Below are 13,743 nucleotides of genomic sequence, written 5' to 3' on the forward strand. Positions count from 1 at the left end.
ATACATGCATTGTTTTTGTATGTACTTTAGTACTCATGGTCTTATTTTTTTATTAATAAAAATTAGTTTTGGACAAGACATTGCTGAGCTTGCTAGGAATGACTTGGTCTATGTACACATTGATTTTGTTTTGTTGTTCACTGATGTTTTCCGATGCCAAGTTTTTTGGAACATCCACACACTCATGTAAAAAGTTCATACACATACTACATAAGGTTGGTCTTAAGAAACGGGTGATACATTACAAATTAATACGATTCCCTTGACTTAATCCATGTTTGTACTGTGGTTTTGTTTAAATGACTTCCTGTCGGTCGTCTAGTTACTTCCTGTTGGTCAATTCACTGTGGAACACAAACAATAACAACAACATTTGACCCTGGGGAAAAGTCGGTTACCTCTGTAAGCTCCCACTGTCGATCAACAACACCTACATTCTTCACATCCATCCTCTTCCATCTCAAACCTTGTCGGAATAGAGAGGAGAATTAAAGCCAGACGACTCTACATCAACCTATCAGAGGGCCTGATTCTCACAATGAATCAAACCCCACCTCCTACCTACCATAAAGGTAGCACAGTGTCTGTGTTTCACGGCTAGCCTCAGGCGTACAGCTTGAACCACCTCGATTTTTATAGGATGGAGTCAAATACAAAATAAAAACGCCGAGAGAGAGGAATGAATTCCCCTCTCGTCTCAAAAAAAAACCTAAAACTATACAGCAGGAATGAAAGCCCCCATAGCACAGGTCTGGGTCGTGCTTGGTAAGCCTGCTGTGTCTTCATGGAGCAACGCTGTGCTGCTCGACCATTGTTCGAAGCGGTTGCGGGGGCATTCGGCAATGGAGTGAAATCAAACTGGGCAACTGGCTAATAAAAAAAAGAGTGAGTCAGTATGTACGTATATTACAGAGAGTATGTGTTGTCTATACAGATCATATATTTAAATCATACATATATAAAATATGTCTTGTGTATGAATAAATAGACCACCCATGGGAAATGTGTTATCTTCTCTTGATGACATAAAAAAGAAAGTATCTTTACAAAAAAACGGCCATTAATATATATATAAAACTCAAAAGATGAGAACATTTGACATTATATATTTCAACCTAGGTCTATATATGTATATCACACTTTTATTTTACTTTTTTTTCCGCCACAACTATAATAGGATCATAAACAAACAATCTCACTCTAGATATATTTATATGTGTCGTCTTCTGCATTGCGTCGCTTTTCATTTCAAGTTTTTAGTGAGGAGGAGTTTCCGATTGCCAGCAGGGGGACAGGGGGGCATCGGCATCTTCAAAACACACTCTGGTGAGCCTGCAGCCATGGCGATAGCACAGCCCGGAACACACAAGCCAAACTCAAACATTATCCCAGAGAGCACTTTTATGCAAAGCAGAGAGAGGAGAGAGGAGAGGGGTGAGAGGAGAGAAGAGAGAGGAGTCGGAGGAGAGTGGGGAGGGGAGGAGCTAGGAGAGGTTCATCTTGGACTATATTTAGCGAAAAGTAGTCGAGCTTAAAGAAAAACAAAAAGAACAGTCCCTTTCCCCTATCTATCGCTTGCTCCCCCCCCCCACCCCACCCCTTCCAGAACATAAATGTGCCAAACTGTGTGGATTCTGGGACTGGAGTGTGGCGTGTGGAAAAGCACGAGTAAGTGAATTTAATTTCATTTGGTTTCACTCCACTGGAAAGGCAAGGCTGATCTGGACATAACTACAGGGCATTGCTATGCTGTGAGCCTTGCCGCTTTATGTATATATATATTTATATATTTGTATAATATTTTTTGTGAACTGTATGCGTGGCCCTGTACAACGTCAGTGTCTGAAGCCTGCTTCACGTTCAAATGACTCCTTACGTTAACACTTGGTGCCCATTTCCAGTCTTTGGATTTGAATCAGGGTATATTGTCAGTGTGTTTCTTGATCTAATACTGATGAGGTATTAGGTCAGTATGGAGAAGGCTTATGAGAGAAGGAATGCTTGAAAAGATGCAATAAAGGCTGTGGTTCAAAGCACAGGGTCTCACAGACGAAGACCGGTCTGGTTCAGGGACAGGCACATTGCACACGCAGATTCATACAAGAGAGAACCGTCAATGGCTGTCCTAGAAAAACCTTGAGTCGCGCGGTAATTCACCCACAGAGTGAAACAGATGGGTTGGAGAAAAGAAACACCGTTCTGAAACTGTTCTGAAGCCAGCACACGTCCTGAAAACCCTCTCCTCTTGTTTGCGTGACGACCGCCCGTTAAGAGGCAAGCCTTTTTCTCAGAATCAGCCTTCGTGCTCGCTCTCAAACAATGTCTATTTCCCTGTGTTCCAGTGTGTTCAATTCAGGGCAGACTTTCTCGTCTCAAATCAAAAATCCCTTGTTTCAAAACCACTGCCCCCTTGCTAAGCTCACAGAAGCATGAAGAAAAAAAATCAAGCCTGAACACTGACAGGCTTTTTACAAGTTTAGTTAGCACAGAGAGCTTTAAATGTAACGACAATACATCACTCTATTATCAGCTTATACTAGGTACACGTAAATGAAGCGTTGTAAATGTGTGCTTTATTTTATGTGTCGACTTCATTGCCGTAGCGTTGTGCGTTTTGTTTAAGACTAGATTCATAAATTATTGAAATGGGATAAAGAGTTTCTATTTTAGGGGACATAACATTTTATGCGTAAGTATCTTCAGCAATATGTAAGACCAACTTCAGTCAAGCGAGGTTTGAGTACCATTGCTTGTACCATTTTGTAGATTACATTTTGATTCCAACGCACCATTAAAAATGCATCACTTTGTGCTTAATTTTGTGCTACCGTACCAATCCGCTAGTACAAGTTCTCTGTCGTATGTTTGACATTATACCGCACAATTGGGAATAATCGAAAAATCTTATTTTCAGAATAGTGAGGTGTATGTGTGGGTCACTAATGTGAGCTCATATTTTGTGGGGATTCTGCTGATTTCAAAGGCAGGGCAGACCAAAGCCTTTATATGAGTGAGGGGAATCCTGATTGTCATAAAATCCCTATTACTACAAATGTACAGCAATTCTACATTTGTCGACTTCTTCTCCCCGTCGGATAAATACGATCACACCTATTCACTTTTCAAGTGCTTTGTATAACATAGAAACCTGTGCTATTATATTACCAATGGATACAAACATGCTCTTTCAAAAGAAAGAAAAAAAAAATTAGATTCAGAAGACAGACCACTTTGATTTTAAACTCCTTAGGAAGGAAAATACCTCAACATCGACCCCTTTTGCGGGGGAATCTTCTGACACCGCGGCCTCGCTTTGCAGGGAGAAATGGAGGGAAAGTGTACTGGAGATATGATCCACGCGGTGATGAATTGACAAACTGATCAGATTTACCCCACCGAGCGCACTAGACAGTGGAGATAAAGCAGAGGTCATGTAAACGCTTTAACACAGCCGTGTGTACAAACACGGAGGACCCGACACTCAGCACTGATCCAGAGGTCAGAGCGGGGAACGCGAGATAACCCCTTAGACCCTTTTCACCACAAAACAGCTTGAACACAACCACTTCAATTATCATTGTTATTATTCACTTTTTTTTTGTCGACTTTGTTTTGTTTTTCTGAGCAGGCTCACGTTAGGCCAGGCGTTTCATCGTATAAATTAAATTGATATTGATATTCTGGTACAACATACAATTACGGTATTCACTCGTTGATTATTGCAACTCTATAGTCTATGATACAAGTTACAGCTTAGATAGTACAGCTAGTCCACTAACAATCCATTGAGCGAGAGGGAGAGAGAGAGTTATGGCAAATGAAGCGAAGGCCAAAAGTGCATTTAGGACTATTCTGGCCATCCCTGCTGTGAGCATCCAGAATCCATCAAACGGTCGTAGCCTATGGGCGGGAGCTTTCTGTCGATTTGTGTGCTTTCTGCTTGGCCGAACCGGCAGTACGATTGTGTGGCAGATCCGATGATCAATGGAAACGGCCAAGAAGGAGATCAGTAGGACAAACACGTAAAAGATGCCGCTTTCTCGTTGAATCACATCTACCAGCAATGGTGGGATGAACAAAAAAAAACAGGGGTACGAAACAAATGTCCAAACGGTCTTTGGAGTTCAATATGAAGTAAGGCTTTCGATAGTTTCACCCCAACCCCCCCCCCCACCCCCACCCCCCCACCGCCCACCACACATTAATTGTGCATCACTTAATCTCCATTGACTCCATTATGTGTGATTGGATTTCCCTCACATCTGGCGAGTGTTGGTGCTTCAAACGTGCATTCTTCTTATCTTCATCCACTCCTCACATGCCCCAACTCCCTGCGGTGGCGCTGGTTCTCCTGTTGCTCCCTGGAGCCGGGGGGGGACCGGCGCTTTCCGCTTTTCCGCCGCTGCAGCTGCTCTCCTCAACCCCCAGGGAGGAGAGGGACGGCGGGCTGGAGGGGGGGCTGGAGGAGGAGGCGGAGGTGGAGGAGCTGGGGGACGTGGACGGCACCGTGGGCGTGGAGGAGGACGAGGAAGAGGAGGGGGAGGAGGAGGAGGAGGAGGAGGAGGAGGCGGCCACGGGCAGAGCAGGGGTGGATGGGGAGGAGGAGGAGGAGGTGGAGGAGGAGGAGGCGGCGGCTGCGGGCAGAGCAGGGGTGGATGGGGAGGAGGAGGAGGCGGAGGAGGCGGGTAAGGAGAAGGAGGAGGTGGATAAGGAGGAGGAGGAGGAGGCGGCCGCCGCTTTCTCCATGAGCAGGCGGCGGTGGTGGCGGAGGGCCGAGGAGAGGAGCAGAGCCTCGGCGCTCAGGCCGGAGGCAGACAGGCTGGCCAGCAGGGCCCGGGCCTGGCTGGACGTGGCGGTGAGGTGGGACAGCGCGGGCTCCGGGGAGCCCCTCCTCAGACCGGGGGGGAGGACCACGCGTCCGAAGGGCAGGCGCTCAGAGAAAGAGCCTGCGAGCCGGCCGGCGAGGTGGGGCTCCACGGTGGTCTCCGAGGCCTTTCGGGGGGGTGGTGGGAGGGGGATGGAGGAAGGAACGGGGCGGAGTACCGGGAGTGTGAGGGGGACGGGGGGGGACGGGGGGGGACGGGCGTACATACAGGACCGGTAAGCTGAAAGCGCCGTCGTCTTTAATGCCAGCGATGAACTGGCAAAGTTCAAATCCCTCTCCACCCCCCCCCCCCCCCCCACCCCCCCGCCTCCACACGCACGACTCTTCTCTTATTCTCTCGCTCTTCTGTCAGAGCACAGCGAAATGTAACATGCACACGTAAGCTGACGCACGCCAAAACACACACACACACGCGCGCGCGCACACACACACAAGTACAGCCACACACTATAGGGCGTGAGTGACAGCGGGAGGTTTCTGAGGTTCAAGACCGCCCCCCCCCCCCCCCCCTGTAAAGGAGAGGACAAAAAAAAGTAGAAAAAAAACTGAGAGTGGCGGGGAGGGGTGGAGTGGGGGGTGGGGGTTGGGAGAGGAATAAGAGCAAGGCTGATGAATGTGCGCAGTCTCTCTGCAGTCAGACGCTGAAGATGCTGAGGTGCCCAGGCTGGGGGAGCATCTCTCTCACTGCAGCCCCCACCCCCACCGAGGTCGCGGTGGCACGGAGGAGGAGGAGGACGGAGGCAGAGGGTGGGGTGGGTGTGTCAGGCAGGGTGGGGTGGTGGTGGACAGCAGGCAACGGGGTCGTGTAGGTTCGCACGGGTGACAGGTCGGGTGAAGTAGAGCCGGGGCGGGGGGGGGGGGGGGGGTGGTGGGGAGGAGAGAGGAGACAAAACACAGGAGACCGTTATTATTTATGATCGGCAGGTATCATAAATGGCGTTGACGCAGGCGTCTTCTTTGACATGGGAGGGGGGGGGGGTCAAAATACAGGAGAAATGCGTTAGGATACACACCACTACTGTTGTCCGCAGTAGTCCAACAATACTTTTGACATTGCCTTTTCAAATGACTGGCAGTCATTAAAACATGTCAAACATTGCAGGGTGCGACGTGGGTCATGCATAGTGTGCACGGCTCCCTCGACGCGGAAGGCCACCAGCGGCAGCAGACGACAGCGTGGATGAGTATCTCTTGGATAACGCGACGTCATTCGTGTTTAGTTGGTCTGTTTTCAAAGACAGGGGGAGAGTTGCAGTGCTATTGGAGGTTACGGAAGGCTCTGATTGGGTGAGACTCGGTTGATTCGGCCAGGCCCTTGTCAGCATCGCTGAGTGATTGCCCCGATTGTGTCTATGAACGTTGGAGTCTGTCACCATGGCGACAGGGAACATGGTGACAGACTCCTTTGTAGTCGTACGTTTTAAAGAGCCAGTGAACCCACTTGTTTCCTCTGGAATTAGAACAAATTGTGCCCAAAACATTAATAAAAAAAATGTGTTTTGGCCATGGAGTTCTATTATTCAGGAGAAGGAGTGGGAGGGGATTCATCTAGACTGAGTTGTTATCCCCATGGTAACGGCCCAAAGCAACTTTGCGATGTTTTCCTTTTGTACGACTTTACTTAGCTAGCTACAGGGTAGCCTGCTCCTCGTTGAGCGATGTCGTATCAGGGGGATCATAATGAGCAATGCCACGGGAGCGACCCAGAGTCTAGGCACTCGCAATCTACAGAGGAGTCTTTTTTTTTTTTCAGGTGGAGTATTTCTCCCCCCCCCCTCATCTCCTTCGTCCGTCCCTGAAACACAGGATCAAGTACGGCCCCGACCATACCTGTTTGATCCATTTGTTTTGGCTCCACAATCAGCCCACAGGGCATCACTGGTATCCACAATGCATTTTATTTTAGATAAAGACTATTGAACAAAAATGTAATCAGTTTGTTTTCATGTATTCCTTTTCATAAATAGCCATAAATATTTATATCAATGTCTGACGAGGCGAGTAACACAATTACAAATTTAACATTTACCAGATTCGTTACAGGTACACTTGTAGACATTGCGGGCCCCTTTGTCCAGACCGAAATAAAGTCTGCAATGAGATGCCGAAGGTATGTTGTGCAGTCCCACATTGTACCAGACTATCCACCCTAAAATCATGCGTACTGCAGGATTAGCCTTAGCAACAAAACAAATAGCTGACTAACCTAATAGGTACGGGCAGGTGAGGTTCTTTTTGTGATGTCTGAGTGCCTCGGAAAAGCACTTTACGAAAAGAACGCCACCTGCGTTCGCAGCAGAGTGGAGCGTTCACATAGTGTTTTTGGGGAGAATGGCATATAGGATTTTACCCCTTTGTTATTAAATCACTGTGTTATTTCAGTAGCAGTGATAACATGGCATAGATTACTATGTTGACGATCATATAATATATTATATCATATATCATATATTACCATGTTTAAAACATCGGTTTTGGTTCACAGGCTCTTTAAAGAAAACAATTATTTGATTTTCTCATTCTCTCCACCTTTTTTCTCTCACTCTTTCTTCTTGATTTGTCATTCTCTATATTTTCACTCAAACAATTTTTCTTGATTTCTTTCTTTCTTTCCATCATTTTCTCTCCCTCTTTTTTTTATATGATTACCCATTCTTTCCATCCTCTACTCTTCTTTTTTCTTTATTTGTCCTTCTCTCCATCCAAGAAGAGAGAGATAAAGAGACAGAGAGAGAGTTAGAGAGAGAGAAAGAGAGTGAAAGAAACAGACATGGAGAGAGAGAGAGAGAGAGAGAGAGAGAGAGAGAGAGAGAGAGGAAGACTTGAGGACATAAACCCAGGCAGAGAGAGACAGAGAGAGAGCGAGAGAGAGAGAGAGAGAGAGAGAGAGACACTTGACTCTGAAGAAGATAAACACAGGGCAGATAGAGAGAGGGAGAGAGGGAGAAAGTAGAAGAGAAAGAGTGAGAGAGCTAGGAAAGCGTAATCATTGTCATCCTATTGACCCTATTCGCCCGGTCACCCGTTTTCATGGATGTCAAGAGACGTCTCGCCTAATTGCTTGATTATGTTCTCCTGTACCTCCTACAGCTCCACTTTGCCATATTCACTGACTCCTCCAATGCAATTTTCCCGGCGTGAATCGATGTATAGGTTTAGATGAAGATCAATGCGCCTGCCATTTTCTAAATGGCATTGGCATTAAACTCCCCCGTACAGCACCCACGCTAAAACGGTCTGCACAGAAGCGGGGGGAAAGGAATTGTAATAATTGTGCATTAGTGGACACATTCTCAGAGGATTGGCTGTAACCACTGGGGCCAATGCTTACTGAAATAAGCCACTCTGTATGACACTACCTCTGTGTCTTTGTCTGTATTTAAATCCTAGCATGTGTTAAACCACAGAGACATAACCAAAGTCAGGATACCTCAATCAGCCTGATTCTGATTGGCTCAAAAATATTAGACATTTGCAATCTTCAGAAACATGCATGTTCACGGTGGGTTGTGAGACTCCCGCTTCTCTCAGCGGCTCTCAACCATTCCTTGATTGGTTTAAAAGATAACAAAGACCGAGTTCTTCTGATAGTTCATTGGTTCGACTCCGAGTACGATGAAAGCATACGTCTCTACAGGTCTGTCTGTGCCCTTTTGCCTAGCTCCTATTTCGAGAGTGAGTTTCACCCAGAATCGTCTGAGCTTGGGAGATCAAGGAAGGTAGACGAGACGAGGGGGATACGAATGTGGTGGTGTGTGTGTGTGTGTGTGTGTGGGGGGGGGGGGGGGGGGGGGGGGGGGGGGTGGAGGTAGCGATGTAGAGAACGGTAACCATAGTAACAGTATAAAAAAAAAACTGTAAGAAGAAGGTACCTGCAACTGGCCCTGACTCTTGAGGAAATCCTCCCTTTTGCTGCCAGACTTGCTTTTGTCGGTGCTGTTCTGCTGGAGGTGTTTGAGGCGGGAAGCCGCCGAGGAGTGGAGAGGCTTCCCCACGGCCGAGTTGTTCTGGACGGAGCAGAAAGCAAACAAGAAACACACAATGGAACACAGAATGATTGCATGGATAAACAGCAAAGACACAAAGGCATTCTGGGGCGTGCAAAAATCGGGGATTGCAAAAATGGAGAGAGCGACAAACGGTAAAACAGAAGGAGACCAGGGGTGACTGGCACGTCGGACGCTTTGAAACGTTTCGTTCCCTGCCGTTCTCTCCCTCTTCCCCCGTACTACGCCTTGTTGCTATTTAAATCAGGCCCGCCTCAACAGAGCAGAGAGAGAGACTGATTCCGGTTAGCAACGTCGTCCCCACCCGTCAACCAGCCCTCACAGAGACCGACGAGATATTTTAGAACGCGGAACTCGTGGCTGAAATCACTTGCTCGTCTTGATTCGGGGCTAACAGAGACAGGGTCTCCTCCTCCTGTCATGAAGCTGGCTACCGACTACGCCTTCCGAGGATGCTTTCACACAACGACGTATGAGCCGTGCCGATATGGGGACATCGGAACTAACTCGTTCCACGGCGGCGCTTCTCCGTGGGAATCATGCGCGCGGCAGTTTGTTTAATGATCTCTTCGGCGTAACGCCCTCAATGGGGGATTCAAGTAAACTATACACACACACACACACCGCACCGCTCTGTGCCTCTGCGGTGGGCCTACTCAACACAGAATACACAGTGGAAAATATAAGAGATGATAGCGGAGTGTATTGAAAAACATGGCGGCGGCAGCAGTCAGGAAAGTTAGGAAGGAAAAAAGGAAAGCAACCATGGTTTTTTTTTTGACATGCCACGCCCAGCCCGGAGGGAGGCAGATTAATTATACACGTGCCACGAGTTTATTCCACTCTAATGACTGGAACTAAATTCCGATATGGCTCTCGAGCAGATGGATTGTCAGCGTGATTTGGATTCGTGAGCTGAGGAAACGCGAGGAAAAGCAAACTTAGTATTCAAAGTAGTCCCAGTATAAAATGAGCATGTTGGATCATGATGAAATAATAGGAGAAGACTGGGTAACCCTCTCCCTCAACAGCAGCGCCAAGAATGCAAAGGTGTGACGGGGTAGCAAATGCTAGCCGCGATCAAGTTAAATTCCGATTAATTAATGTCTTTCGTCTCCTTTTACGGAAGAAGATTAGGGCCACACATTAGAAAGAAAATTGAGCTCTGACTTTATTCTCAGAATTCTGACTCTAAACTCAGAATTCTGACTCTAAAACTCAGAATAAAGCCAGAACAATTTTTTTTTTTCTGTGGCCCTAATCCTCTTCCGTACCTCTTGATGCCGCTTCATTTTGTACGGCACGAAAACATTTTTCAACTGCAGGCGACGTGAAGTTCTTTAGAAAGGTCAACGTTGTTGTCAGCGGAGCTTATCAAAAAAAGAAGACGGCACATTTTGCTGATGAGCCCAACGCAAAAGGAAGTGTCAAAAGACACCTCGCGATTAAATCCTCACACCTGGTGTGCTACCCTAGCCTGTGGATCGTGGTAAATGTCATCTCTTAAGGGTGTTTGTGTGTGTGTGTGTGTGTGTGTGTGTGTGTGTTGAGAACAAAAGCAGCAGAGCAAACGTATTGACACAGGAGAGAATGGGACTCGGGAACGATTTCGATTCAGGGAACAAATCGACTTTCGAGGAGGAGAGTCAATCAGCGGAGACGGCAAAAAGACAGAGTGGAGTAGGTAAGATGGAAGCGGAGAAGAAAGAAAGAAGGCGACAGGTTTACTTGTTACTCGTGTGTGTGTGTGTGTGTCGTTCCTTTTCAATGTCTGTTGTTTTGTAATGAGGAGTGAAATCACCAAGGTGTTCTACATGAGCGGGGGGGGGGGGGGGGGGGGGGGTGTGGTTTTGGCGGGTCAATGGGAAGACAATTAGAAGGTCTGGGCTCAGCAGGTAAGCGACTGCACCGCTAATCAGTCTACGGTACGGGGTACTTGGGGGGTGGTGGTGGGGGGGGGGGGAACTGTTATCTGACACTTCTAATACAGGTTAACCCCCCCCCCCCCCGCCCTCCTCCCCCCCAATTCCGACAATCAATTCCGACATACGATTACGCTCCATGTCATGGCGTTTGTTTGTTTTGCAGGAGTGAGGTTTGGCTTGAGCTTGAAGCAGTCCAGGCAGAAAACCCACAGGAAAGAGATGGAGGAAACAGGAAGCAGCAGAGCATGCTGTTCGATGCGGCGCCGGCAAGAGTGTGTGGTGGGGCGGGGGTAGTGGTGGTGGTGGTGGGGAACCTGTGTCGGTGGTGGCGCTGGTGGTGGTGGCGGCGTGAAGGTGGAGGGCTTGGGCGGAACCGGGGGCTTCCCCGCGGAGGAAGAGGCGGAGGAGGAGGAGGAGGCGGTCTCGGGGAGAGGCGAGGCGCCGCTCGTCCGGCAGGAGGGCTCCCCCGCCGGGCGGAAGGGGTCCACGGGGGGGTGGCCGCTGAGCTCCAGCAGGGTGTTCTCCAGCTCCCGTATGGTCTCCTCCAGGCTGTCCAGCCTCTTGAAGGTGCTGCTGCGGACGTCCTCGCCGCCCCTCCTCCTCCCCCGGGGACTCTGGACTCCGGGGCTCCCGGGGACCGTCGTCGTCGTCGTCGTCGTCGTCGTCGTCCGGGGAGCCCGCCGGTACCGGCCCCGCGGCCGCGGCTCTCTGAGGCTTCGCCGGCGCCGCGCCGGGTTTGAGTCTGAGCACGCGGTCGCCGGACTCCATCCCTCGCCGCAGAGCCGCCAGCAGGGGGCTGTCGGGATGGGAACGCCCGGTAGGGGGGGAGACGCCGGGGCCCGCGGGGACGGAGGCTGGGTCGCGGGGGGCCCTTTCGGGGTCTGGGCACCGGCGTGGAGGCGGCCAGGTGGGAGTGCAGCAGCCTGTAGGCTTCTCGGACCGTCACTTTGGCCCTGAAGAGCACCAGGACCGGCCCGCGCCTCAACATCTCCTCAGAGAGCTTCTCGGCGTGCGGCGGCGGGCGGCGGCGGCGGCGGCAACACCAGCATCTGCAGGCCACCCGCTCTGCGCCGACTGAGCTCGTGCGCCTCCACGGGGGAGACCACCCTGACGTCCGTCTCATACAGCACCAGGACTAGCTCGTCCCTCCTCTCCGCAACCTCCTCAAAGTCCTCCACCGGGTCCGCCGCTGGTGGAGCCCGGTGGAGGGGGCTGCGCACGCGGCCAACAAACCCTCCTCCCCCGCCGGGCCGCTCCCGGGCACCTCCGCCCGTGACATCTCTGACGGGGGCCTCTGAAGGAGAGCTCGAGGCGGACAAACACCCTGTCAACACAATCTGAGGGACCGGAGAGGGAGACGGAGGAGGACACATGCCCTGTAATACAAGGAGGTGGTGCGGGGTGCATGACATTTCAATGGCTTTCGGCTTTTTTTTCTTTCACACGATCACACACTTTGGATTGAAAAAAAAAGTAAGAAATATCATAGTGGTGGTCAGAATGTCGTGAGTGCATCAAGGAGTTCAACAAACTGTTGGATAACGTAAGTGGTGTGTTTGTCAGTGCGACCTTGTCTGATGTCTAATCTTTGTTTTGAAATGCCAAAAACCAGTTGTCAATAGTAGACTTTTAGTTTAGAACGATGTGATGCCTTACAAATCAAAACACAACATTAACTTCAAACCCACAGCAATAAAACACCAGCCCACACACACACACACCCACACCCACACACCCACACACAGACACAAAGTGGAAGGGAATTGAGATAAACATTGACATCAAATCTATAATTGACTTGGTGTTGCTCAAGCGGTTTGAGCCATGCTTCCTTCCTGTGGTAAAAGTGGCTGTTAATGAAAATTCCCCATACCGAAAAGTCCCCATACCGAGAGAGCCACACAGGACACTACACTTCAACGCTAAAGAGATCTAAGAGATGCGATGAGATCAGCTACAAGCTAATAAAAGAAACATTTTTGTGATGGGACCAAGGTGGCCTTTAGCGGCCATCTTGGTGCCATCTTAGCTCGTACAACTGGCAAAGATGATGGGACTGAATGCAGAAACACGCATTCAGCAATCAGCACCAAGGGGGTGCTGATTGCGGGGGTGGGGGGTTTGAAACAAAATGTTCCGCCAGATGAATCGGGCCAATGGGGGCAGAGAAGCAGAAAGGTGTGGGCGTACCCTAGACAGGTAGAAGACATTGCTTTTGAAACACCACCACCACCACAACCACAGCAAGCAAGAGTTCAGCTGTTCAGCTTCTTTTTTTTTTACCTTGGTGCCCGGGCGGGCCCCTAGGGGACACGGCGGGTTTAGGCTGGAGGGGGGCACATTGGTACTGGGAGGCGGGGGGTGAAGGGGCAGGGAAAGGGGGCGGGTCGGGCCGAGCCTGACGGGGGCTCGCTCAAACAGCTGGATGGAGGGCAAGGGGGGAGAACCGTGATGTCATACAGATGTTTAGACTGACTGCCGCTGGAAACAGGATCACACACACACACACACACACACACACACACAGCCGCTGGAAACAGGATCACACACACACACACACACACACACACACACAGCCGCTGGAAACAGGATCACACACACACACACACACACACACACACACACACACACACACACACAGCCGCTGGAAACAGGATCACACACACACACACACACACACACACACACACACAGCCGCTGGAAACAGGATCACACACACACACACACACACACACACACACTGCCGCTGGAAACAGGATCACACACACCCACACACACACACACACACACACACACACACACACACACACACACACAGTCGCTGGTAACAGGATCACACACACACACACACACACACAGCCACTGGAAACAGGATCACACACACACACACACACTGCTGCTGGTAACAGGATCACACACACACACA

At 49.7% G+C, this 13,743-nt stretch overlaps 1 protein-coding gene across 1 annotated transcript in view; it reads right to left on the minus strand.

Moving 5' to 3' along the window:
• srcin1a (SRC kinase signaling inhibitor 1a) overlaps positions 1-13,743 on the minus strand; it is a gene marked incomplete at its 3' end in the record, with an annotated part of 38,864 nt that overhangs the window by 533 nt on the left and 24,588 nt on the right. Inside the window, exons 15-18 of the mRNA XM_084488475.1 lie at positions 11,831-12,193; positions 10,949-11,671; positions 8,758-8,892; positions 4,735-4,992 (exon numbers count right to left, since the gene is read on the minus strand). Of these exons, the coding sequence (XP_084344601.1) occupies positions 4,735-4,992; positions 8,758-8,892; positions 10,949-11,671; positions 11,831-12,193 (1,479 nt within the window). The remainder of the gene's footprint in view (positions 1-4,734; positions 4,993-8,757; positions 8,893-10,948; positions 11,672-11,830; positions 12,194-13,743) is intronic.

Source organism: Micromesistius poutassou, assembly GCF_964030765.1.
Source record: "Micromesistius poutassou genome assembly, chromosome: 1".
Classification (NCBI taxonomy): domain Eukaryota; kingdom Metazoa; phylum Chordata; class Actinopteri; order Gadiformes; family Gadidae; genus Micromesistius; species Micromesistius poutassou.